The sequence below is a fragment of the Alternaria dauci genome, chromosome 7, assembly GCF_042100115.1.
Source record: "Alternaria dauci strain A2016 chromosome 7, whole genome shotgun sequence".
Classification (NCBI taxonomy): domain Eukaryota; kingdom Fungi; phylum Ascomycota; class Dothideomycetes; order Pleosporales; family Pleosporaceae; genus Alternaria; species Alternaria dauci.
This window is the reverse complement of record NC_091278.1, coordinates 812,834-835,555: the sequence shown is the minus strand read 5'-3', so window position 1 is coordinate 835,555 and position 22,722 is coordinate 812,834. Positions and strand designations below refer to the sequence as shown.

The 22,722-nt window shown below is 52.2% G+C and overlaps 10 protein-coding genes across 10 annotated transcripts; 6 read left to right on the top strand and 4 right to left on the bottom strand.

The window, feature by feature from the left end:
• Window positions 1-92: 92 nt before the first annotated feature.
• ACET3X_007449 (uncharacterized protein) lies at window positions 93-2,165 on the top strand (the record flags this gene model as incomplete). Its single annotated transcript, XM_069453596.1, has 3 exons — window positions 93-440; window positions 532-1,936; window positions 2,017-2,165. 3 exons carry the CDS (start codon window positions 93-95, stop codon window positions 2,163-2,165), a joined length of 1,902 nt encoding a protein of 633 aa, XP_069304612.1.
• A 356-nt stretch (window positions 2,166-2,521) lies between these two features.
• On the bottom strand, window positions 2,522-4,412 carry ACET3X_007448 (uncharacterized protein; the record flags this gene model as incomplete). Its single annotated transcript, XM_069453595.1, has 3 exons — window positions 2,522-3,785; window positions 3,835-4,046; window positions 4,104-4,412. 3 exons carry the CDS (start codon window positions 4,410-4,412, stop codon window positions 2,522-2,524), a joined length of 1,785 nt encoding a protein of 594 aa, XP_069304611.1.
• A 466-nt stretch (window positions 4,413-4,878) lies between these two features.
• Window positions 4,879-5,980, top strand: ACET3X_007447 (uncharacterized protein; the record flags this gene model as incomplete). The annotated part of the gene is made up of 3 exons (XM_069453594.1): window positions 4,879-5,168; window positions 5,229-5,410; window positions 5,469-5,980. The coding sequence occupies 3 exons, from the start codon at window positions 4,879-4,881 to the stop codon at window positions 5,978-5,980; spliced, it is 984 nt and encodes a 327-aa protein (XP_069304610.1).
• A 70-nt stretch (window positions 5,981-6,050) lies between these two features.
• On the bottom strand, window positions 6,051-8,147 carry ACET3X_007446 (uncharacterized protein; the record flags this gene model as incomplete). Its single annotated transcript, XM_069453593.1, has 2 exons — window positions 6,051-7,026; window positions 7,081-8,147. The coding sequence occupies 2 exons, from the start codon at window positions 8,145-8,147 to the stop codon at window positions 6,051-6,053; spliced, it is 2,043 nt and encodes a 680-aa protein (XP_069304609.1).
• A 313-nt stretch (window positions 8,148-8,460) lies between these two features.
• Window positions 8,461-10,079, top strand: ACET3X_007445 (uncharacterized protein; the record flags this gene model as incomplete). The annotated part of the gene is made up of 2 exons (XM_069453592.1): window positions 8,461-8,611; window positions 8,656-10,079. The coding sequence occupies 2 exons, from the start codon at window positions 8,461-8,463 to the stop codon at window positions 10,077-10,079; spliced, it is 1,575 nt and encodes a 524-aa protein (XP_069304608.1).
• A 344-nt stretch (window positions 10,080-10,423) lies between these two features.
• Window positions 10,424-11,861, bottom strand: ACET3X_007444 (uncharacterized protein; the record flags this gene model as incomplete). Its single annotated transcript, XM_069453591.1, has 2 exons — window positions 10,424-11,553; window positions 11,618-11,861. 2 exons carry the CDS (start codon window positions 11,859-11,861, stop codon window positions 10,424-10,426), a joined length of 1,374 nt encoding a protein of 457 aa, XP_069304607.1.
• A 272-nt stretch (window positions 11,862-12,133) lies between these two features.
• On the top strand, window positions 12,134-15,936 carry ACET3X_007443 (uncharacterized protein; the record flags this gene model as incomplete). Its single annotated transcript, XM_069453590.1, has 4 exons — window positions 12,134-12,372; window positions 12,448-12,934; window positions 12,968-15,712; window positions 15,766-15,936. 4 exons carry the CDS (start codon window positions 12,134-12,136, stop codon window positions 15,934-15,936), a joined length of 3,642 nt encoding a protein of 1,213 aa, XP_069304606.1.
• A 320-nt stretch (window positions 15,937-16,256) lies between these two features.
• Window positions 16,257-16,963, bottom strand: ACET3X_007442 (mitochondrial 37S ribosomal protein uS17m; the record flags this gene model as incomplete). The annotated part of the gene is made up of 2 exons (XM_069453589.1): window positions 16,257-16,745; window positions 16,808-16,963. 2 exons carry the CDS (start codon window positions 16,961-16,963, stop codon window positions 16,257-16,259), a joined length of 645 nt encoding a protein of 214 aa, XP_069304605.1.
• Window positions 16,964-17,299: 336 nt separating this feature from the next.
• ACET3X_007441 (uncharacterized protein) lies at window positions 17,300-19,059 on the top strand. The gene is made up of 3 exons (XM_069453588.1): window positions 17,300-17,534; window positions 17,618-17,706; window positions 17,756-19,059. Exons 1-3 carry the CDS (start codon window positions 17,457-17,459, stop codon window positions 18,846-18,848), a joined length of 1,260 nt encoding a protein of 419 aa, XP_069304604.1. The 5' UTR covers window positions 17,300-17,456; the 3' UTR covers window positions 18,849-19,059.
• An 890-nt stretch (window positions 19,060-19,949) lies between these two features.
• On the top strand, window positions 19,950-22,579 carry ACET3X_007440 (uncharacterized protein). The gene is made up of 5 exons (XM_069453586.1): window positions 19,950-20,154; window positions 20,204-20,464; window positions 20,513-20,555; window positions 20,608-20,965; window positions 21,013-22,579. The coding sequence occupies exons 1-5, from the start codon at window positions 19,957-19,959 to the stop codon at window positions 22,514-22,516; spliced, it is 2,364 nt and encodes a 787-aa protein (XP_069304603.1). The 5' UTR covers window positions 19,950-19,956; the 3' UTR covers window positions 22,517-22,579.
• Window positions 22,580-22,722: the final 143 nt, after the last annotated feature.

The following is a 22,722-nucleotide window of genomic DNA, read 5'->3' as shown; positions in this document are numbered from 1 at the left end:
GGTCTCGGTCTGGGAAAGATAGACAAAATCCCTCGTGGCAGGCGCCCACGCTCCCTCGTGAAACTCCGCGTAGACATTACAAACCCGCATACATGTCTTTCCTTAGACGCCGCTTTGGCGGCGGCGGCGGCGGCGACGATAGTGAGCCTTCGACACCCGACCTGTCCCGCGAGCCTTCCCCGGGACCCAACGGTAAACGACCCGCGAATCTACGCCTCATCACTGCCGAGCAGCTCCAGACGCTGAAGAAGCAGGGCCAACATAAGAAGAGAAGAAACATATGGGTGTTTGGGCTTGGAGGCCTGTTTGGCCTGCTGCTGGCCGGCTTCTTTGCCAGCAACAATGACATGATTGATCTAAGTGGTCTCGAGGGTGTCAACCTCGAGAGCATCATGGAAGCGCTACCGGACAACTTCGTGAAGAGTGCGCAGCAGTTGCAGGTACGCGATATTTTCGCTTCTTACAAGAATCGACTGCACTACAGCAGTCCTGAATTGTTAAGAATCGACGCTGACTGCCTCAACCCAGTAGAAAACAGAACGAGACGCCGTAAACTACGATTCCTTCGCCGTCGGTCTTCACGCACAGAAACAAGGCATCAAGGCGAAACATCCCGTCATAATGATTCCTGGCGTCATCTCGACAGGTCTCGAATCATGGGGCACGGAAGAAACCTCAAGGCAATACTTTCGCAAGAGGCTATGGGGTTCGTGGACAATGATGCGCGCACTCGTCTTGGACAAGGCCCAGTGGAAACGGCATATTATGCTCGACAAAGACACGGGCCTCGATCCGCCGGGCGTGAAGCTACGAGCAGCCCAGGGCTTCGACGCAGCTGACTTCTTCATAACGGGGTATTGGATATGGAACAAGATCCTTGAAAACCTGGCTACAATAGGCTATGATCCCGGCAACGCTTTCACGGCGGCTTACGATTGGCGCATGTCGTACATGAACTACGAGATCCGTGATCAATACTTTACCCGTCTAAAGTCCCACATCGAAGTTGCAGTGCGCGTATCCGACAAGAAGGTCGTCCTCCTCTCGCACTCCATGGGCTCTCAAGTCCTCTACTACTTCCTGCACTGGGTGGAGGCAAAAGGATACGGAAATGGTGGAGCAGGCTGGGTGGACGAATACATCGATAGCTGGATCAACATCAGCGGATGTATGCTCGGCGCATTGAAAGACATGCCCGCCGTCCTCTCGGGCGAAATGAAAGACACTGCCCAACTAAACGCATTTGCAGTCTACGGCCTCGAACGCTTCCTCTCGCGCTACGAGCGCGCCGAGATCTTCCGCGCAATGCCCGGCTTATCTTCCATGCTGCCCCTCGGTGGAAACGCCGTCTGGGGCGACGAAACCGGTGCGCCCGACGACGCACCCGGCCAGAACGTCACTTTTGGCCCCTTTATCCGTTTCCGCAACGCCAATTCTACATTCACGCAGAAGAATATCACCGTCGACGACAGTCTGCCCTTTCTCTTTCGCAACACGGAACCCTGGTTCAAGAAGATGATTCAGACTTCCTACTCCCATGGCGTAGCGCACACCACGAAGCAGGTCGAGGACAACCAGTTCCTCCCCGCGAAATGGGTGAACCCTCTTGAGACGCGGTTGCCGCTTGCTCCTAACCTCAAAATCTATTGCTTCTATGGTATTGGCAAGGACACGGAGCGTGCGTACTATTACCGCAGTGATGATGATCCGTTGTCTGGGTTGAATGTTACGCTCGATACTATGTATACACAGGGTAACGTCGACCACGGCGTCGTCATGGGTGAGGGTGATGGAACAGTCAACCTCCTTAGTTCGGGTTACATGTGCACGAAAGGATGGAAGATGAAGAGATATAACCCAGCTGGCGTCAAGGTGACAACGTTTGAAATGAAACATGAACCTGATCGGTTTAGTCCTAGGGGCGGTCCGAATACCGGTATGTTATCTCCCCTCTCTCTCTCCCATGTTTTTTTTGGGGGTTGTGGATTGCTTTGCTGACGAGACTTGTGAAATTAGCGGATCATGTCGACATTCTGGGGAGGATGTCGTTGAACGATTTGATTCTGCAGGTTGCTGGTGGTAGAGGCGAGTTGATCCAAGAGACTATACATTCTAACATTAGGGAGTATGCTGAAAAGGTCAAGATATATGAAGAGGAATCATGAGGTTCTGGAGTAGTCCATGTGCTGGAGATCATGGGGGTTGCATATGGTTATTACGTGTGGTATGTGGGATCATGATGATGATGATGAACAAGATGACTAGCGTGGTTGCGACACTTGTGGGATGGTGGCGGGATTGATTGAATTTGGAATGATACCATAGACTAACACTTATTTTAAAGTCAGTCCTTAGCCTGGGGGTATATTATGAGCTCCAAGGTCTTAGAGTCCCCTGGCATCTCTTGCAGATGCCATTTGCGCCATCAGTTTTGAAGCGTTGCCGCAACTATGCAGGCAGCAGGCAGTAACTTCAAAGAACTTTGTATGCGGTAAACTGAGTGGTTTTCTCATATCCATCTTTACTTTCCAACAAAAGGCAGCACAACATGACTTGCCTGCTCCCCACCAACATGCACCAAATGCACACCTTTGTTCCTCTCCTCCAACTCCACCTTCTTCCTCGGCCCAAACTCTTGAACAAGCGGATACTCGCCACTAATCTGCACACTGATACCCTCTCCAGCCTCGAAATCTACACCCATGGCCCACAGCCCAATCTCCAGCTTGACCACCTCTCCCGGAGCAATCTTTTGCACTTGATCGTGAGTGTGGAAAGGATACTGCGGGTGAAGAGATCTTGAAGGATCAGTCTTGCGGTGGGAGGCACGGAGGACCCCTGTGGGCCCGTAATAGATCATTAGGTTGCTGTAGTCTGAGTCCGGGATGTCGGCGGCGCGGCTGTAAGGAGCGGCGGACCAAGGGATGTTGATGGCGATCATGGGCTTGCCTTGCGTGTCTAGTTTGCGGATCAAGACGTAGATAATCATGTCGTTGAAGTCTGGACACGACATGTATAGTACGGCTTTGGGGAGGCCCATCAGGCGCGTTGGCTTATCGAACTTTAGGGTGAATGCTGCGTGGGAGACGGGTGAGGTGTTGCTTTCCGAGTTATAGAAGAGCGTACTGGGGGTTTCTGGCGCGCTGTCTTGAAGGGTGTTTGTATCGTCGAGGTAGAAGGTACGGTAGTCCGTCCGCGGTATGGGGAAGTCTTCTTCAACAATGGGGTAGACGGCTTCTTTGTCGCCGTAGTTGAGCGATGCCATGCGTACGCGTGGTGTTTTCTCCCAATCGTTCTTCTCGCCTTTCAGATAGCGGTCGAAGAAGGAAGCAAGCTCGTCGATGGATTCCTGGACTGACCAGAGGTCATACCATTCTTGGTAAGGGTCCCAGCGTAGCCACTTGTCCTTGGTGTCTGCTTGCATCCAGCCGCGTATCGAGCCCATTGTGTGGACAAAACTTGAGTACGACGCGACGATGTATGTGGGGATCTTGATGCTTGCAATGTCTGCTCTCTTATCTGCCCAGTACGGGTTCATGGTTGATGACCGCCGGTACATCTCCTTGAAATCTTCGAGACCGTTCTTCCCGCGAATAACGTGGTCTGTGATGAAGTCGAACAGTCCGTTATCCCAAGCTCCTCCACGTACGAACTGTTCTCGGTAGAGATCACCACAAGCTTCCCAGGGCGCGATAGCTTTGAGCGATGGAGGTTGGGTCGCCGCAATGAACCATTGTACGATGCCGAGATGTGAGTTGCCAGCAAGTCCGATCGAGCCGTTACACCTGCCCATGGTTAGCTTTGTGTTGTCTTGGAGACTCATTCGATACTCACCAGTCCATCTTGGCCAGCTCTTCAATCACATCGTGCCCGTCCTCGCCTTCTTGCTTTCCCATGATGACGATGTCTCCGTCTGAGTCACCTGCACCTCTCGCGTCTACATTAACGACTGCATAACCACGAGGGCAGTATTCCGCTGGATCTGGGCCTTCGAATCGTTCAAGACCACTGAGACAGCCCTTTGGGACACCGCAACCCCATTTTACCTGGGTGGCGTTAGCTTGGGCTCTTTTTCAAGGCCACTTCCCATGTGAAGCACAAACCTTTGACATCATATCGATTCCAGTGTGTTTCTTGCCGAATGGGCTCCAGGCCACAATCACAGGCACCTTGCCGTCGCTCTTGTCACTACTGACTGGTCGATATATGTCGCAGTATAGAGTACAGCCATCTCTGACTTTGACAGCCACGTCGTGTTCGGCAATCATATCTTCGGAGAGCGCACGTGCCCCATCACGACTTTGGTGTCCTTTTGGAAGTATCTCCTTGCGCGGGTTGAATCCTTGGTATCCATTCTCACCCACCTTGGGTGGTTTTACTGCGAGATTGGCAACTTGAAAGGCGAGAGGCATGATTGAAGAATGATGAAGATAAGTGAGTAGGCTGTTGCGGGCGACGTGCAGCAATATCATGAAGAGGATTCATCTTGGTCTTGAGAGAGCGTGACTTCGGTCTGGGACCCAGTTGTCACCGCGTGAGTACCGCCCGACCGTTCTCGGCCGCGACATCTCTTGCCGAAATACCGTCTTGTTCTTTCTCGTAGCAGTCCTGGAGTTCATCGTCGGCATGTGGGGAGTTTCGACATGCAGATGCGCGCTAAATCTCGCCCGTTCTCGACCGTGATGGATGGAGCCGCAGGGTCCGCCCCACACCAAAGCTTGTCTTCCCCACAGCAAGCGGCCGTGGACGGGCGAGCCGGGATAATACTTCTGAGAAGGTGTATATTGATGCGAAGTAGTTCAATAAATGACTGATTATGACCACCAAGTCCACATTCACAAATCCACTGCAAACCCACTATCACATTGCGTTTCAACCATGGCACCTTATCTTGACGGGAACGAGAGTATGGACACTCAGCAAAAGTATGGTGACTGGCGAGATGAGTTTTACGAGAAGGGCTATGTAGTCCTCAAGGACGTAGTCCCCAAGGAGCGAGCTCTAAAGTACCGCAATAAGATGATGGACTGGCTCGGTTCCTTCCCCAACGACTTCGACATCAAGAACCCAGAAACATGGACCAAAGAGAACCTTCCCCAAAGCTTCAAGAACGGAATGTACCTGAACTACTGTGCTGCACATGAGAAGTATGTCTGGGAGGCTAGACAGTGAGTACTCTCGACCACCAAAGACACCTCAATGATGATAGCTTACACTTTTGCGGAAAGGGAACCTGGTGTTCTCGAAGCCTTTGAGAAAATCTGGAGTACCAACGAGCTCATTGTGTCATACGACACTATTAACCTGACATTGCCGAATGCATCGAAGATGGCTGGTTCCAAGCCATGGCCGCATGTGGATCAGGCACCCGAACGACAAGGTCTGTCTTGCGTACAGGGCATTATAAATCGTATGCCAAAGTTCTCCTCATGAATTTGCCTCGTTCATACTGCTAATATCATCTTCAGTCTCTGAAGCCGGACCCAATGACGGCGGGCTTGTTGTAATGGAGGGTAGCGCCAAGCTCTTCGACAAGTTCTTTAGGGAGCACCCACCCGACCGAACCAAGGGGCCCTTGGCTGCTCTCCACTACGACTTCTACCCGTTCCAAGATTCGGATGTGAAGTGGTACGAAGATCAAGGCTGCAGAACGGTCAAAGTCTGCGCCGAGCCTGGTGATCTCATCTTGTGGGACTCGCGCCAGATGCACTACGCTGTATATCCAGAGACCGACAACATCCGCACAATCATATATGCCTGTTACATCCCAGCGGCCATGGCATCCAAGGAAGATCTGAAGAAGAAGAAGGAGATCTTCGAGAAGTGGGAGGCGACGACACATTGGCCACACATCAACATCCACTCGCAAGGGAAAGCCAAGGTGGATGGGAAACTCGACCCGTGGGAGCGGACGGAGCCGTTGGAGAAGCCAGAGTTGACCGAAAAGCTACTCAAGTTGGCGGGCGTGAAGCCATATTGAGACTGGCGTATTGTAGTATGTGACTCTCATTGATAGAGACCGAATTAAACAGCCTCGTACAGCAAGCTCTTCACAGCTGTGCGAACACTTCGTCCCAATCGTCGAACGAGTATGTTTCCTGAAGCGTGTTGCCAATTCCATCGAACATGTCGATGTTCTCGTAGTTTCCGTGGTGAGCAAACCCGTCCATCGCAGGAGCCGAGTTTGACAAGTCATTGCTGGTACTGTGATCGGCCATAGATAGTTGCTGAAGTAATTCATGGATGGTGGATGGCACTCCAGGAAGCTCAGTGTCATGCCGCTCCAGGATAGGCAGAAGGCCTTCAAGTACAGCCGAGCCTTTTGCAGCATGAATGGCAACTGCTGAGTGCTTCCTCAGCTCCAGAAATGCCGTTCTTAGAAGGTTGATTATTCGAAGCTTAGCATCGCCTCGGTAATCATGAGAATTTGCAAGCATGTCTAACGAGACATAGATAGCAGACGCGACGGTTGAGGCAGACACAACCCATACTAATCTGTACACTCTCGGTACAGGCGCTGCGTAGTAGTTCAGGATCCGGTTGGCCGACTGAAGAGCAAGGTGCCTGGAGTTTGTTGGGTCGTCCTCTGTATCTTTCGGAATTAACACGCGCGCTATCGTCAACAGCATAAAATCAAAAACGTAGTGAATCAGATAGCGTTGAAAAGGTATCCAGTTGTGCTGCGATTCCCATATTCTGTCATCTTCGTTGGCCGGGAAGCTTGACGACAAGTGCAGAGGCAGATCTCGCCGGAGAGCCTGAACTTCTTCTATGGCTTTTATGAACTTCAGGTTCGTTTGGTGCGTATTCGCTTTGATGTACAGATAAACGATGTAGGAAATACGGCACATGATCGAATGATAATGGGCCGGAGAAGGGGGAGCCAGGGAGTTTGATTTGTAGGAGGTGAAATTATCGGTCACGGAGCTCCTGGGCAATATGTAGTCATCTTGTCTGCTGATGGTCGAGACATGACAGCAAAAGCTGGCGGGTGAGATTGACGGGGGTCGTGACCAACTCGCAAGCCTATAGGTTTTCAGTTACACTGAGACGTATGCGAGCTGCAAGGCAGGTACATACCAGTCCCGAATGACACAAGCCCACCATAGCCGACGCCCTAGCTCTCTTTGAGAAGGGGTCGACCACTCCGGTCTTCGGCAGAGATCCTTGGAGATGTTTGTTTCGTTGCCAAGCTTGTGCATGTCAAGACATCGTGCCATGTTGGTCGCAAACCCAGTAATGAGCCACTCTCGCTGATGTTCCCCGAAATTAGAATGACACAAGGTTAGTACTGAAAGAGCTTGAACCACGGGAAGCGACGGGGAACCTGCAAATCCATATCGTTCCAGCTCCTTTAGTGCAGCCTCATACCAGAGGCGTGAGGTGTGAACTGCGATAGAGACGGGATCGGCCAAGGGCATGCCAAGTTGGGGAAGCTGGGTGAAATCGGGGATTTCCTCGGGGTCGGAATAGAGTATACCCACAGCCAGGACGGCAAGATAGACGACCAACCATGGTCTTCGTTCGCGTTCGATGCCAGTCCCCAGTTGCGTACTCTGCCAAAACTCTTCATGCTCCCCGAAGAACACATCTGCGTCGATAGCGCAGTGCAGCCAGCCAAGTCTGTGTAGAGAGAGGGTGACAAGTTGTACGCTAGCGTCTTTACTAGGAAGTAACAGGTAGATCGGATCTGCAGCAGGCTCGTATAGGCTATCTATGAGATCTTTCTCTCCGCCTTCTCGCGAGGCACTGGTCGTGATACCGATGTCGAACTGCTCAAAAGCTGGGACCAAGTCTTCGAGAGCTGCCGACGGTGCCGAATAATCGGTAGATTCGCTGGTACGGCTGTGGGCACACGGCTTGGACAATGCAAGCGCCGTCTCAAGCTCAGCAATTTGTGCCCGCAAAGCGCCTCGTTCGCGCAGCAAGTCCTCGAGTTGGACGTCTTCTGCGCTTCCCGTATCCGAATCGGCGTAGACGGTAAGCTGGCCCCTGACGCGCACGATCGGCCGACGGCAGGAATTTCCGGCATTGCGGCGCATGCAGGGGTTGCAGGGGCTCTTCTTGTCGCAACGAATTTTCCGACGACTACACTCGACACACGAGCGCGACACGCGCTGCGACGTCTTGATGCCCGGTTCGCTCATGGTATGTGACGTACGTGGTGTTGTTGAATCACCGCGGAGCATGAGGCTCAAAATCCTCGGCATTGTAAGTACGTACCCCGCATATCTTCCCCCACACCCCTCTTCGGCCTAGCCCGCGTCCTCCACAATCCGTTCGCATTCATATTGGACTGGACGGCCCAGTGCGGGCGAGGTCTGGGGGAGCAGTGAGTTTGTGTCGCGACCCAGGTCACGAAGGGTATGCCATGGCCCATTCTGCTGCGCCCGCTTCGGACCTTGAGATGCTACAAATTGTTCGAGATGTCTCGCTTTCTTGCATGGACAGCTGCACACCATGGCGCCCTACGACACCAAGAAACAAGCGAGTGCTCACATCGAGATAGTTGGTGCACACAAAAAAGCTGCGAGGCCAGTGGTTGGCACCATCAGACTGTATGATGAAGATGGCATTGTGCTGATTCCGACTCCAAGCAGGGATCCCAATGGTATGTTACAAAGCCAGCAGAAGCAACCTAGCTAATTGGTGAAGATCCTCTGAACCTCCCGAAATGGCAGAAGTACATCATTCTGATCATTGTCGGCCTCTACGCGGCGACCGGAAATCTGATGGCTAGTGGCATCACTGCCATTCTTCCTATTGTAGAGGCCTCGTACGGTGGAGACCCAAGAACCAGCGACCTCGCAACCTGGCCAGCATTCTACATGGGTGTCGGCAATCTTCTTGCGATACCTGTAGCTCATGCCATTGGGCGTCGACCTGTTTATCTAATGTCAACCATCGTGCTGTCATTTGGATGCCTCTGGTGCGCCTACAGTGGAAGCTTGGAGTCGCACATCGCGGGCAGAGATGTCATGTCGATTGCCGCCGGACAGGCTGAGGCATTGTGCCCAATCATCGTACAGGAAATCTTCTACCTTCACGAAAGAGGACATGTCATTGCTTGGTTCTGCGCGCTACAGACACTTGGTACCGCGGCGTTGATTGTATCAAGTACTTACCTTGCCAATGATCTCGGCTGGAGGTGGTGGTACGGCGTCTTCGGATGCCTGAGCGGGGCCATAGCCGTGCTCAGCATCATTTTTGTCGCGGAGACCAAGTATGAGCGCACTCTGGAGGCCCTCAATGGACAAGGCATCGACGAAGATGGCACATTGATCCCAGTCACTACCAACACTAAGCGCCCACTCGACACCGTCAACTACGTACCCCGTAGCTTTGTCAAAGACATGCTCCCCTGGAAAGGCCATGCGCAATGGTCTGAGGCAATCGACTGTTGGAAGCAGATGTTCCAGATCATCTGGTTCCCCAACATTGTCTGGTTGATCCTGATCAACTCTGCCGCCTTGGGCATCTACGTGCTCATGTCAGCATTGTTCGCCGGCGTTCTAGTCCAACCGCCTTATCTCTGGAATTATGACATGCTTGGATACGTTTTCGCGGGACAGGTCGCCACCGCCGTTGCGGTACCCTTCTTCTGCGGCTACCTGAGCGACTTGGTCGTCAAGACGATGAGTAAGAGGAACAATGGCGTTAGTCAACCCGAGTACCGGCTCCTCGCTCTCATCATCCCGCTGGTATCCATCCTGACCTCGACAATCGTCTACGGCATGACTGCTCAAAACCCTGAAAATTGGAGCTGGGCTGGTATTGCTGTCACACTCAATGTCGAATACTTTGGCTTTGTCGGTATCGTAGTTTCAAGCTTCGTCTACTGCATGGACGCGTATCCCCAGCGCATCGATGCAGCTCTTGTTCTCATCTGCTCGTTAAGAGGTTTTATTGGCTTCGGGATTTCGTTCGGGTCGATTGCTTTTGTGGAGAAGGCTGGGTACGCGGGTGCTTTCAACATTTGTGCAGGCATCATTGCAGCATTGATGGTTTTGGGTATCTTTGTCTACTTCTTCGGCGAGAAGATTCGCAAAATGACTCAGAGTTGTGCTCAGGATGGGTAAATGACGAAGACGAGGCAGGATCACGAATGTGATGAGACACAGCCTGTCTTATGGGTACGGTATATTCTGCAGATGGATACTACTAAAAACGTTTGATATGAGACACAAGAATGAAACAGTAACGCGCATCACCAAACGCCCAGTCCCGCTTGACAGCCAGTGACAAACTTTTCGCGAACATAAGTATTTTTTCCCATACCATTGACAGTGTGGAAGGGTATCGCAATAACTCATTGAGCCGCCGCTCCATAAATGGCCAAGAACTCCTGTAGTATGCCAATACCGTCGTACGCCTCCCATGCTATTACTCGTACATCGTCATCGTATGGTCGTGATTGGTGACCTCAGTCCTCTGCAAAGTCTTCTTTCGTGTCCTCGTCCACTTCGCTTTCGTAAGCTTTCGTAATGAAGGGATGCTTGAGCGCTTCAGCTGCTGTGATACGCTTTACAGGATTGCATTCCAACAATTGGTATAGGAACTGAACGGCCTCCTTCTCATCTTCGTCCAGCTCCTTCTTCGGCTGTGTCTTGTCACCAGTGCGGCCTGTACACCATAAAATGATCTTCTCCAAACTGTGTCCACCCTCGCTGTAGCTGGGTACGTTCGTCTCGAATACCTGCCCGTGCAAAAGGGCCGTCTCCCGCATCTTTTTTCGTCCGAAAATGGTCGTGATCTCCAGTAGCGCATCGATGTCGTCGGCACTGTGGAAGAACGGGAAACGCTTCGAAAGCATGGTCAACAGGATGACACCAACACTCCAGACGTCGATGGAAACAGTCTGCTGGGTACACTTGAGCAGCACTTCAGGCGCACGGAAGCCTCGGGTGCCTGCACGATTGGCACGACGACTGTTTCGCGTGTCGTTCTTCGGGTAGGCAGAAGTGGTGTGGCCTGCCGACTGGGTCTGCGCATACACACTGTGCGTGATCTTATGCCGGCGCTCTTCCTCGGTCAAATGGCAGGGGCAGTGGTGCCAGTCCGTACCTTCGCGCTCGGCGAGACCAAAATCGACAAGAACTCCACGGGATTGAGACGTGTTGTAGAGGAAGTTGGTGGGTTTGACGTCGCGATGAATAATGCCCTTCTGATGTACCGCCGCTAGTGCTGTGAACAGACTCTTGAAGTAGCAGCGCATATGAGAGATGTCCATGTCGCGGTAATAATCGCGGAAGTCACGGTGCTGAAAGTAGGGCAGCACGGCAACGACCTGGTCCTGGTGGCGGAAGGCGGTAATGAGCGGGCATACTGAGTCTGAGTCCCTCAGATCGTACAGCAGTTCGAGTTCGTTGAAGATTCGTATTGGGCTACTCGTGACGTAGATCTTCTTGATGGCGACGTAGTGGGGCTTCCGGGCGGATTGCCTCTTGTGTGCCAGGGACATGGATTTGGTCCTCTCCCGCTCGTCAATGTCCCAGTTGTTGTTGTACTTTGTATACTCCAGGTCCTCGGCCTTGTACACGGTTGAGAACGTTCCTGTGAGAAAGTGTGAGTCCAGCCCAGTACCCTGCATGCCCCAAGCCAATGATATCAGACATACCCTCTCCGATGCGGTTAATCAGTCGGAACCGCTTGTTGATACCAGCGAATGACTCCTCGAAGCGCGCCATGTCTTCCTGGACGGAATCTTCGACTTCCTCGTCGCTGCTGTCAGCGGTGCGCCCGCTTTCTTCGAGCGGGTTCATGCTTTCGTCCTGCGTCACTTCGGCCTCATCTTCCCTCAAGTCGTCCTCGTGGACGTCGATGGTCTCCGCATGACGCAGTGATGTGCGTGCCTTTGCCATTGTGAAGATGGCCTGTGAAGTTGTGTCGGACGATGCGTGAATCTTCTTCGCGGTGAGGACGGCAGACGCGTTGGACCCTGTCTTGCTAAGCCGAAAGGGGCATACTGATGACAGAACGCACGGGCCGATAAACACCCACGCGCTTTCGCGGCAGGTGCGACGGTTGCGGCCGCATCTTCGCTTTCACCGCGCGAACAACCCCACCCCACCCTGGCGCTCTTTCGTCGCTTCTTATTTCTGATTCTTGATTCCCCCAAGCGACTCTGGACATCATGGACGACGTGGTGGATTTTGACATCAATGAGGCGGTCAAACTGTTCGACAGCGACCCATCAGCGATTCCCACCCCCGACGCCCCGCAAGCGCTGCAAGACTGCGAAGATGATCCAGAAACGCTGTCGTCGCCCGGATTGATCAACAGCGAACTGAATCCTGTGGTCGATGCTGTGGCGGAGAGTCCAGATGCGATCACTCGCAGCTCTGTATTCGATACGCTGCAGTTCCTCTTGAAGTGCGTCCCCGCGTATCCAAAAGATGCAAAAGCATATGAGAGGGAGCCCCGTAGTAACCTGTTCCGACTATCTAGGCACTCGTCGCAAATACCACCAGCCATCCTGAGCAAGATCCTCGACCTCATATCCTCGGCCCTGTCCACGCAAGCCGACCTCATCCACGCAGACCTCGAGTCTGAAGACCAAGATGCGATACCACACCACAAGAGCCTACTCGAAATGTACGGCTTCCTTCTCAGATGGACCATCTCCGCTGTCGAGACGAGGGCGCTCGAGAAATCAGCGTCTGCACCAGCAGCGAGGGGGCGGGGTAAGACTGCAAAGCCGAAATCTGGTGGCGGCAAAGACGTCGTTTGGGACGCCTCAGCACAGCTTGAGACGGCTCTTGACCGCATGAGCAAAGTACTAAGACTCAAGCTGGGCCGCATATTTGTCACTACATCAGAGCGGGACACCTTCATTGGCCTCTTTACCAAGCCAGTGTACCACATCCTCGAAAATGAGGCAAGAGTCAAGAACAATGCGATACGGAATCACTGCTTCAGGGTCCTGTGCTTTGCTGTCAAGCATCACGGACATGCTTACACCGCCCAGACATCCATCAACCAGAGCTTGACATACTTCGAGCACCTGTCGGAGCCCATGGCTGAGTTTCTTTTCACACTTGCCGATGCTTTCGACTACCCACAACTCACCGAGGATGTCTTGAAGGATATCAGCAGCAAAGAGTTCAGCTCTACCGATCTGAAGGGACCGAAATCCATCTCGACCTTTCTTACTAAGATCTCTGAGCTTACACCCCATCTCGTTATACGCCAAATGACGCTGCTCGCAAACCTGCTAAATAGCGAGTCGTACACCCTTCGCTGTGCCCTCATCGAAGTCTGCGGAAATCTGATCATCATGCTTAGCAAGATGAGCCAGGACGACCGCAGTGAAAACCATAAAGCACAGATCCGCATTTTCTTTGACGTACTTGAGGACCGATTCCTCGACATTAACCCCTACTGCCGGGCTCGAGTTATGCAGGTCTATATCAGGCTTTGCGATCTAGACCAGAAGTATACCAAGCGTAGACAGAAGGTCGCCGAACTTGCCGCACGGAGTCTGGAAGACAAGAGCAGCAACGTACGTCGGAACGCAGTCAAGCTGCTCGCAAAGCTTATATCAACTCACCCGTTCACGACCTTTGACGGTGGACTACTATCGAGCAAAGAGTGGAGACGGAAGCTGGACGATGTCGACGCTCAGATCAACGCCCTACAACCCCCAGAAGAGCTTCGGGAGCGTGCGCCTGGCGACCAGACCGTAGACGAGACTCTACTACAAGATGCAACACAGGCTGACAACGGAGATGTTGAAGGACCGAAGCATCCTTCAGAGATGTCCGAAGAAGAGAGAGCCGCTGCGATCGAAAAAGCTCAAAAGGACGCTGCAACTGCGCAAGAGCTTGAGAAGTTCCAGACAGTCCGCAAGTACCTAGTGGAAGCGCTAAAGTTCATCGAGGTCATTGATGATGCCGCTGAGGTGGTTACTCAACTGTTGTCGTCCAAGAACAAGAGCGAAGTCATTGAAGCCATGGATTTCTTTGTGACCATCGACGCATACAAAGTTGCGAATGCGAAGCTTGGTATACGGAGAATGCTACGCCTGATCTGGACAAAGGGCAACAGTGACGAAGGAAAGGGGGTTCAAACACACTTACTGGAATGTTACAAGGGCCTTTTCTTCGATGCCCCACCTGGACTCGACGACAATGCAGTCGCCAACTACATCTCGAAAAACATGATCAGTCTCACATTCGGCACAACTCCCGCCGAACTCACTTCCCTCGAGCAGCTTCTCAGTACCATGAAGAAGCAGGGACTAGTGAATGAACTGGTTATCCAGAAGCTTTGGCAGATATATGGGTACCAAAAGAGGGAAACCTCCAGGAACTCGCGTCGTGGAGCGATCATCGTACTTGGTATGTTGGCACTCTCATCTCCAGATATTATCCAACAAGAAATGGAAACATGCCTGCGGATCGGTCTTGGGGAGCTAGGTCGACGAGACTTAGGGCTGGCACGGTACACCTGTATAGCGTTGCGTCGCATGAGTCCTCCGCCTGGAAAGCAGGCCGCAAACGACGCACCGACACAGACTGTTAAGCTTCCAAACGACCACGCAGTTCTTGTCAAACTAGCCGCTATAACTGAGATGGCATCGGATAGTAAGGAATGGTATGGCGTAGCGGAACAAGCCATCAGTGCCATCTACGTTCTCTCCAAACACCCGGACGTTTTGTGCTCCGAGATCATCCGCAAGGTCACAAAGCGAGTGTTCGCTGGGCAGGTCAAACTTCAGTCACGACCCACGTCGAGTTCCAGTGCTGCTGAACCAATGGACATCGATGAGGAGATGCCCGACGCGCCTATTGTCGACGAACCACAGCCAAAGAAACAGAACTCTGCACTTGCATTATCGCAGCTGCTTTTTGTCGTCGGGCACATCGCCATCAAACAAATCGTTCACCTGGAGCTTTGTGAGCTTGAGTTCAAGCGTCGCAAGGCTGAGAAGGACAAGAAGATAGCACCCACACCTCGGAAATCCATGGCTTCGGCCCAACCTACGCCGCTCAAGAAGGGTCGGAAGAGGGGATCAACGAAAGAGCCGACACCGGCACCTGAAGAAGCAGATGAGCTGGACCTCATGGCGGGAACGACCGAAGATGACTTCACAGAGACCATTGCACTCGTGCGTGAACGCGAACTTCTGTATGGCCCACATTCTCTTCTTGCAAATTTTGGTCCGCTTGTGGCAGACATCTGCATCAACAACACATCTTACAACCACCCAACGCTGCAAGCCCAGGCTGCACTGTGCTTAGCCAAGCTCATGTGTGTAAGCTCGGAGTATTGTGAGACCCACTTGGGTTTGCTGCTCACCATCCTCGAACGAAGCCAAGACCCAGTTGTGCGTAGTAACTTGGTTGTGGCACTCGGTGACATGGCCGTTTGCTTCAACCATCTCATCGATGAAAACACCGACTTCCTGTATCGCCGTCTGAACGACGGTGACCCCAGTGTCAAGCGAACATGTCTGATGACTCTCACCTTCTTGATCCTAGCTGGACAGGTCAAGGTCAAGGGTCAGCTAGGCGAGATGGCCAAGTGTCTTGAAGACAGTGACAAGAAGATTGCTGACATGGCACGCATGTTCTTCACTGAGTTATCAACCAAGGATAACGCTGTATACAATCAGTTCATCGACATGTTCAGTGTACTCAGTGCGGACTCGGCGCTAAGTGAGGATGCTCTAAAGAGGATCATCAAATTCTTGGCTGGGTTTATTGAGAAGGTATACTCGCAATCCAACGTTGTGCTTATTACCCGCTTACTGACATCAACCAGGATAAGCACGCTAAGCAACTATCCGCGAAACTCGCGTCCAGGCTACCAAGAGCGGAAAACGAGAGGCAGTGGAACGATATCGCGTACGCATTGGGTCAACTTCAGCACAAGGACGAAGAGATACAGAAGATGGTCTCGGAAGGTTTCAAAGTGGTACAAGCAAACGCTTAAGCTGCGTCTTCATGTTTCATGTTGGATTCGTTACGACTGTATGAACACGATGATACCCTGGGTTCGGTTGGATCGGGGTGGATTAGCATTGGCGTTCAGGACTGCATGAAGCACATTGATGTATATACACATGACAGGGTGTCTCCGTTTCTCTAGCACAAGCGAAGGATATTGTTCAAGCCATGAAGCCTGCACCCACAGCACGGAAAACGAGAACGAAGAGGGTAAATGATGCGCTGCCATTACTCACTGTGTAGGCAGTTTTGGCCACGTCTGATGTGTACACAATATGTTCTACAAAGTCCACGTCAATATGAACCTCATGCGGTCTGCCTCCTTGCATCTTTAACTTTGTTCTCCGCATCAACTTCTGCCTTTGTCTTCTTGCCTTGCTCCACTCTTCTCGTCTTTGCCGTCTTTTGCTGACCAGCCTGCCCACCATGCGCCTCAGCCCGCGCCTTTTCTGCCTCAGTGTGTCTCCTCATACCCTCCATGGCCTCCTCAAGAGTCGGTATCCTTAGGCCCTGCTTCCGTGCCTGCGCCAATCTCTGGATGCTCGCCTGTCTTCCCCGCTCCGCTGACCTTACATCCTTGAGTAATCGGTCCTTGATGCGCTGTTCTTCTAATTGTGCTTGGGTGAGGACCGGTGGTCGGTTTTCTACGGGTTCGCCAAACGGCGCGACGATGGATGTTACGACGTGGTGGATGACTTTCGAGGTGCGGTGTCCAGATGTTATGCGCACAACGTCTCCTTCGACGACAGAGTTGTTAGGGTCGCGCGCTATGTATGTTTTGGGGGCTGGAAAGTGCTGTTTTTGTCGTCAGCAACTGGCATGGTTCTTGTGTGCGATTGATCGCCGAGCCAACGCACCTTTCTGAACTTCTTATTCCATTCTTGTTCTGCGACGCGCACTCGTACTGCCTTGGCCATTTTGCCCGCCGAGACTACGACGCCGACTTTTTGGCTCGTGAAGCATTGTGTGACGATGGGTTTGCCGGCTACCGCTTTGGTCGCTATCGACGCCATGGTGGGTGGGTGGGTGGATATGGAGTTGGGTCGGGGTGGTGTGGTGATTGCGGAGGTCCTGCGGAGGTTTCCCAGCGCGGGATGCGCACGCAAAAGTTTATTTCGAGGGACGTATAGCAAGACAGCAACTCAATGCGTCCTCGTATGATGTCTGATGGCGGGTCGGAGGCGTGAGCGGGGGTTGCAGCCTCAATTGACTGGTTGTCGGGCTGGAATTGCTACGCATGAAAAGTGAAGTCGGTAATGCCAAGGCTTAACTCCGATTGGCCGCATAATCAACGTTACTGCTATCGTGTCCCATTCGCAACTCGCCCATTTCAAGTCACTTTCCCTTCACAACCGTCCGTTTCCTTCTTTTTCGGCGTCGCTTGCTCTCGCCTCGTGTCTGCGAACTCATGTAGACGTTTGCTCTTGCAATTACATCGGATACTCATATTCCGTCCACTCACTATCGCAACTTCGACATCGCCGCTGGCGCGATTCATAGTACAAGATGCTCTTACGGATAGCGCTGTTCTTTGTGGTCGCCTGTTTAGCACTGATTGTTGTTGGCGCAGAAGATTACTACAAGGTATGCAGAGGCCACTTTTGTAATAGCCTTGGTCTCCACCTCACTTTCAAGTTGAAGTGTATTGGCTAACATGGGTGATGTAGCTACTGGGCCTCAAGAAAGATGCCTCAGATCGCGAGATCAAGAAGGCCTATCGAACCCTGAGCAAAAAATACCACCCAGACAAGAACCCGTACGGCCACACCTCCTAGACTCCTGCCCAGATTTCTAACCTTCCACAGTGGTGACGACGAGGCGGGCAAGAAGTTCGTCGAGGTCGCTGAAGCCTACGAAGTCCTTAGCGAGAAGGAGACACGGAAGATCTACGACCAATACGGCCACGATGGCATTCAACAGCACAAGCAAGGTGGCGGTCCACGTCAACACGATCCCTTCGACCTCTTCTCGCGCTTCTTCGGCGGCTCAGGGCACTTTGGACACCAGGGCGGGGAGCGCCGGGGGCCGAACATGGAAGTGCGTGTAGCATTGCCACTCCGCGACTTCTACAACGGCCGAAAGACAGAGTTCACAATCGAGAAACAAGCGATATGCTCGGCCTGCGAGGGCTCAGGCTCGGAAGACGGACACGTAGAGACATGTAGCACATGCGGTGGACGTGGTGTCAGGATACAACGACAGCAACTCGCACCCGGCCTGTTCCAGCAAGTACAGATGCACTGCGACCAATGCCACGGCAAAGGAAAGACGATCAAGCATCCATGCCCTGTCTGCAGCGGTAGTAGAGTTATCCGTGAAGCCGAATCTCACATTCTTGAAATCGAGAAGGGTATGCCCAAGGGTGTACGCATCACGTACGAGAACGAAGCGGACGAAAGCCCCGATTACGTTGCTGGCGACCTCATTGTACATCTCACTGAGGCGGAACCTGCGATGGGAGAACAGGAGCACGAGCGCACAGACGGAACCTTCTTCAGGAGACGAGGTAAAGACCTCTTCTGGCGCGAAGTTCTTTCTCTCCGCGAGGCATGGATGGGTGGCTGGACACGTAACATTACCCATCTGGACGGCCACATTGTCCAGCTTTCGCGCAAACGTGGCGAGGTGGTGCAACCCAATCTCGTTGAGATTGTCAAAGAAGAAGGTATGCCCATCTGGCACCAACAGCTCGAAAACAACGAAGGTCTGCAGTTTGGTGATTTGCACGTTGAATACGTCGTCGTGCTACCGGATCAAATGGAGAAGAGTATGGAGAAGGAATTCTGGAGCGTTTGGGAGAAGTACCGTGCGAAAAAGGGCGTTAGCATCGATGCCGAGTTGAACAGGCCACAGGAACCTATCAAGATGCCTGAACCAGATGCGCACGACGAGTTATAGGACATACTCTAGAAGTGGGTGCCTTCAGCTTACTCACAACGCGTAAGAGACACATGGAAGCGGATGCTGAGATGAGCGATGTGTTCAGTGCTTGTATGAATTCAGTGTGGTATACCCGGTGATGACGCGGAGTTGGGGAGTCGCTTGCGGTATCGATTTGGCATATAGACCGTGTTCTGATATATTAGAGCAATGCACACATATACATGCATGCTGATGCGTTGGGCTTTTGGTGATGACTTAGGAGACGTCGAAAGCTTTGCAACGCCGAGAAGGTCGTAAGTTGATACAAATTTGGGTCTGTGACTATGGAAATGGCTTTCGCGTTGACAAAAAGTAGAACACATAGATTGACAATTGAGTTAATCTTCGAAGCTCACCTATGACGCATCCAAGCATTCTAGTTATGAATCAAACTCCAAGTGGTATTTTTGGAAGTATTAGCGAAAGGCTCAAGGTTAGACCAAGCATTCGGGGTGACCCGCTGTTACTCGTCGCGCGTTCGGTGATTGGCTCAACGAAGATCTTAGCTGCAATGCCCCTCTCAGCATGCAGCTTCCCGTTACACAAACATCCCACACTGGCGCCAAACTTCAGCTGGCCATCCTACATAGGAGCCTACATGATGCAGACTCGATGCCTAGCGATGGCAGTTGATGATCGCTCGCCACCATTATGGCATGATCGTATTCTCTTCAGGTACCTGAATATGGTGATCTCAAGGATCCGAGGACTAGAGCCTGCTTTTAACCATGATCTCTGGCGAAAGCCTATAGGGTGCGGGATTTAAGGAACTGCGACATTTTCCCCAGGGCTTTACGGCACAGAAAAGCAAGCTCTACGAGTTGCATGCCCCGCGCGCCGACGGTCAAAGGAAAATGCCGCAGTGCTGCGCCTTCCTGCCTAAACATGACCCAGCTAACTGCACGTGGGCTCTTTGCCCTCACGATAAGCACAAGGCCAAGAGCCAACCAAAGCTTTGTGCCAGCATTAGGAGCTTGTTACCAGATGAGATTGGCAGACGGCCACAGCCGTAGCAAGATAACGGCATGGTATAAGTCTTGTGGGAGTGCTTTACTGTCTTCGCATACAACTCCCACGGCTGAATATGGATACCTCAGTACATTTTGCAGATGCAGAGGTGCATCCAGTCCGGGCGCAGTCTGTGGGCGGAGTATACCCTATGCGCTCACGCACAAAGTCGCATGCGAATAGGACTTCGGTAGATGCAAAGATCAGCGAACTGGAAGACGCGGAAGACGAGGATGCTGGTCTGCGCGATGAGCGCGATTTTAAACGCAGCCAGGTAAGCGGGGACGCGGCTGGTGCGAAGCCAGTCTACTGACAGGACGCAGGTCTTCAGTCTCACACAGATCCTCGTCCTCGCGTACCAGTCTACCGGTGTCATCTATGGCGACATTGGAACATCTCCCCTCTACGTTTACTCCTCGACCTTCACAGAAGCTCCCACTCGGATCAACCTACTTGGTGCTCTATCACTCATACTATGGTCTGTCACCTTGATGGTCACGGTCAAATACGTCTTGATTATCCTGCGCGCCGACAACGATGGAGAGGGTGGTACATTCAGCACATACTCTCTCCTTTCCAAATATGTATGCTGGTCGAAATCGCGCATCGTCTCTAATCACTAATGCATGCAGGCAAACATTGCCAACAGAGATCCTCGTGAAGCTACCCTGATACGTGAGTGTGCTCCCTGCACTAGTTCCTTGTATATACTGACTTTTTTCGGCAGGCATGCAGAGACACAATACGAACGATCTGGGCCGATCCACGAGGAACATTCGCTCAACGATCGAAAAGTCCATGTTCTTTCGCGGTTTACTACAGGTCATCGGCGTGCTTGCCGTATCCATGGTCATGGCTGATGGCGTGCTGACTCCCGCTCAATCAGTCTTGGGTGCCGTACAAGGCCTCAACGTCGTGAAGCCCGACATCGAAAAGTCTACCATTATCGGTGTTACATGCGCTATTCTTGTTCTTTTGTTCGTCGTACAACCACTTGGTATCACGAAACTTACGTTCATCTTCTCACCCATCGTCATTGTCTGGCTGGCCTTGAACGCTGGATTTGGTATATACAACTTGGCCAAGTAAGTATTCTTGTCGCATCCTAGGTACCACTGACTGATAGTTCCAGGTACGACTATGCCATCTTGAAGGCTTTCAACCCTTTCTATGCGTTCGACTACCTCATAAGAAACAAGTACGAAGGATGGAGGAGCCTTGGAGGTATACTCCTCGCCTTTACAGGTGTTGAAGCTCTGTTCGCCGATATTGGAGCTTTCAGTCGCCGTGCGGTTCAGATCAGTTGGCTTGGATACGCCTACCCTTGTCTTCTCCTCGCCTACAGCGGTCAAGCTGCGTACATCAGTGTACACCCAGAAGCCTACTCCAACCCTTTCTACAACTGTGCTCCGCCCGGATGGCTCATCTTCTCGCTCATTGTAGCTATCGCGGCTGCTATTGTCGCATCACAAGCCATGATCACCGCGACGTTCCAGCTTCTTACCCAGATCATGAAGCTCTCGTACTTTCCCCAGATCAAGGTCGTCCATACTTCGACAACGTACCATGGACAGTTGTACATTCCAAGCATCAACTGGCTCCTCATGATTGGAACTGTCCTCGTCGCTGCCATCTACAACAACACAACGTCCCTGGGTAATGCCTACGGTGTATGCGTCATGTTCGTCACATTCTTCGACACGTGCATGGTTACACTTGTTGCAATCTTAGTGTGGTGCATCAAGCCATACTTTGTGCTTCTTCCGTGGCTCGCTATCACCTGTCTGGACGGCGCGTACCTGTCCTCGGCGCTCATCAAAGTACCAGATGGAGCCTGGTTCACTATTCTCCTGGCCTGCCTTCTCGGGTCCATATTCATTCTCTGGCGCTTTGGCAAAGAGCAACAGTGGGGTGCGGAAGCTAGCGATCGCTTCCCCACGACACACTTTGTCAAGACATCACCAGACGGCCGCCTTGAATTGACTGAAATGTTTGGCGGAAAATCAGTCGGAACTATGGAGGGTTTCGGAATCTTCTTCGACAAAGCTGGCGAGACGACCCCGATTGTCTTTAGTCAGTTCATTCGAAAGCTGGTGACGATCCCTGAAGTCATCGTCTTCTTTCATCTCCGGCCGCTAGAGGTACCGTTCGTCGCCCCGGATAATCGGTATAGCGTTTCACGACTAGCTATTCCCAACTGCTACCGCCTCGTAGTACGCCATGGGTACATGGATGAAGTCATCACACCAGATTTGGCCTCTCTCATATATGAGAAAGTTCGCAACCACATCGTTGCACGGGCTCTGGAACGTGAGGGTGAGCTGCCTACCAAGGCCACAGGCGTCCAGACTGAAAAGAACGGTACCGTTGAGACTGTCGCTGGAAGTGGCATATCTACTCCAACACGCAACTCGACGACTTCTGCGCGCTTGGAAGCCCTCGAACGCGCATACAACCACGAGGTATTGTACATCATCGGCAAAGAAGCAATGAAGGTCAAGGTCGGCACAAACATCATCAGACGGTTCTTCCTGAAGGCTTTCTTGTTCATTCGGGAGAACTCGAGGGCGAAGATTGCGAGTTTGAGTGTGCCGATGGACAAGGTTATTGAGGTTGGTTTCGTCAAGGATGTCTAATTCGGACATTCGTGGCCTGGTGATGATGAGACCAGGTGATTTTGTTTTCTATCGCCGCATTTGCATACACGTCCATATAATAGATGTTGATGTTACCATATCTTGAGATTTTGGTTGTTATCTTCGCAATTGCAGGTACTGACGTGAAACGATGGTGTGCCTTCCTTTCTAAAATGAGAGAATTCGCAAGTAAAAGAATGCTCGCC

Bases quoted from the DNA above. Each gene is read 5' to 3' on its own strand.
- ACET3X_007441 (XM_069453588.1), top strand. From the start codon at position 17,457: ATGCTCTTACGGATAGCGCTGTTCTTTGTGGTCGCCTGTTTAGCACTG. The intron at 17,535-17,617 runs GTATGCAGAGGC...TGGGTGATGTAG, and splicing joins GCGCAGAAGATTACTACAAG to CTACTGGGCCTCAAGAAAGA. The intron at 17,707-17,755 runs GTACGGCCACAC...AACCTTCCACAG, and splicing joins TACCACCCAGACAAGAACCC to TGGTGACGACGAGGCGGGCA.
- ACET3X_007440 (XM_069453586.1), top strand. From the start codon at position 19,957: ATGGATACCTCAGTACATTTTGCAGATGCAGAGGTGCATCCAGTCCGG. The intron at 20,556-20,607 runs GTGAGTGTGCTC...TTTTTTCGGCAG, and splicing joins TCGTGAAGCTACCCTGATAC to GCATGCAGAGACACAATACG. The intron at 20,966-21,012 runs GTAAGTATTCTT...TGATAGTTCCAG, and splicing joins GGTATATACAACTTGGCCAA to GTACGACTATGCCATCTTGA.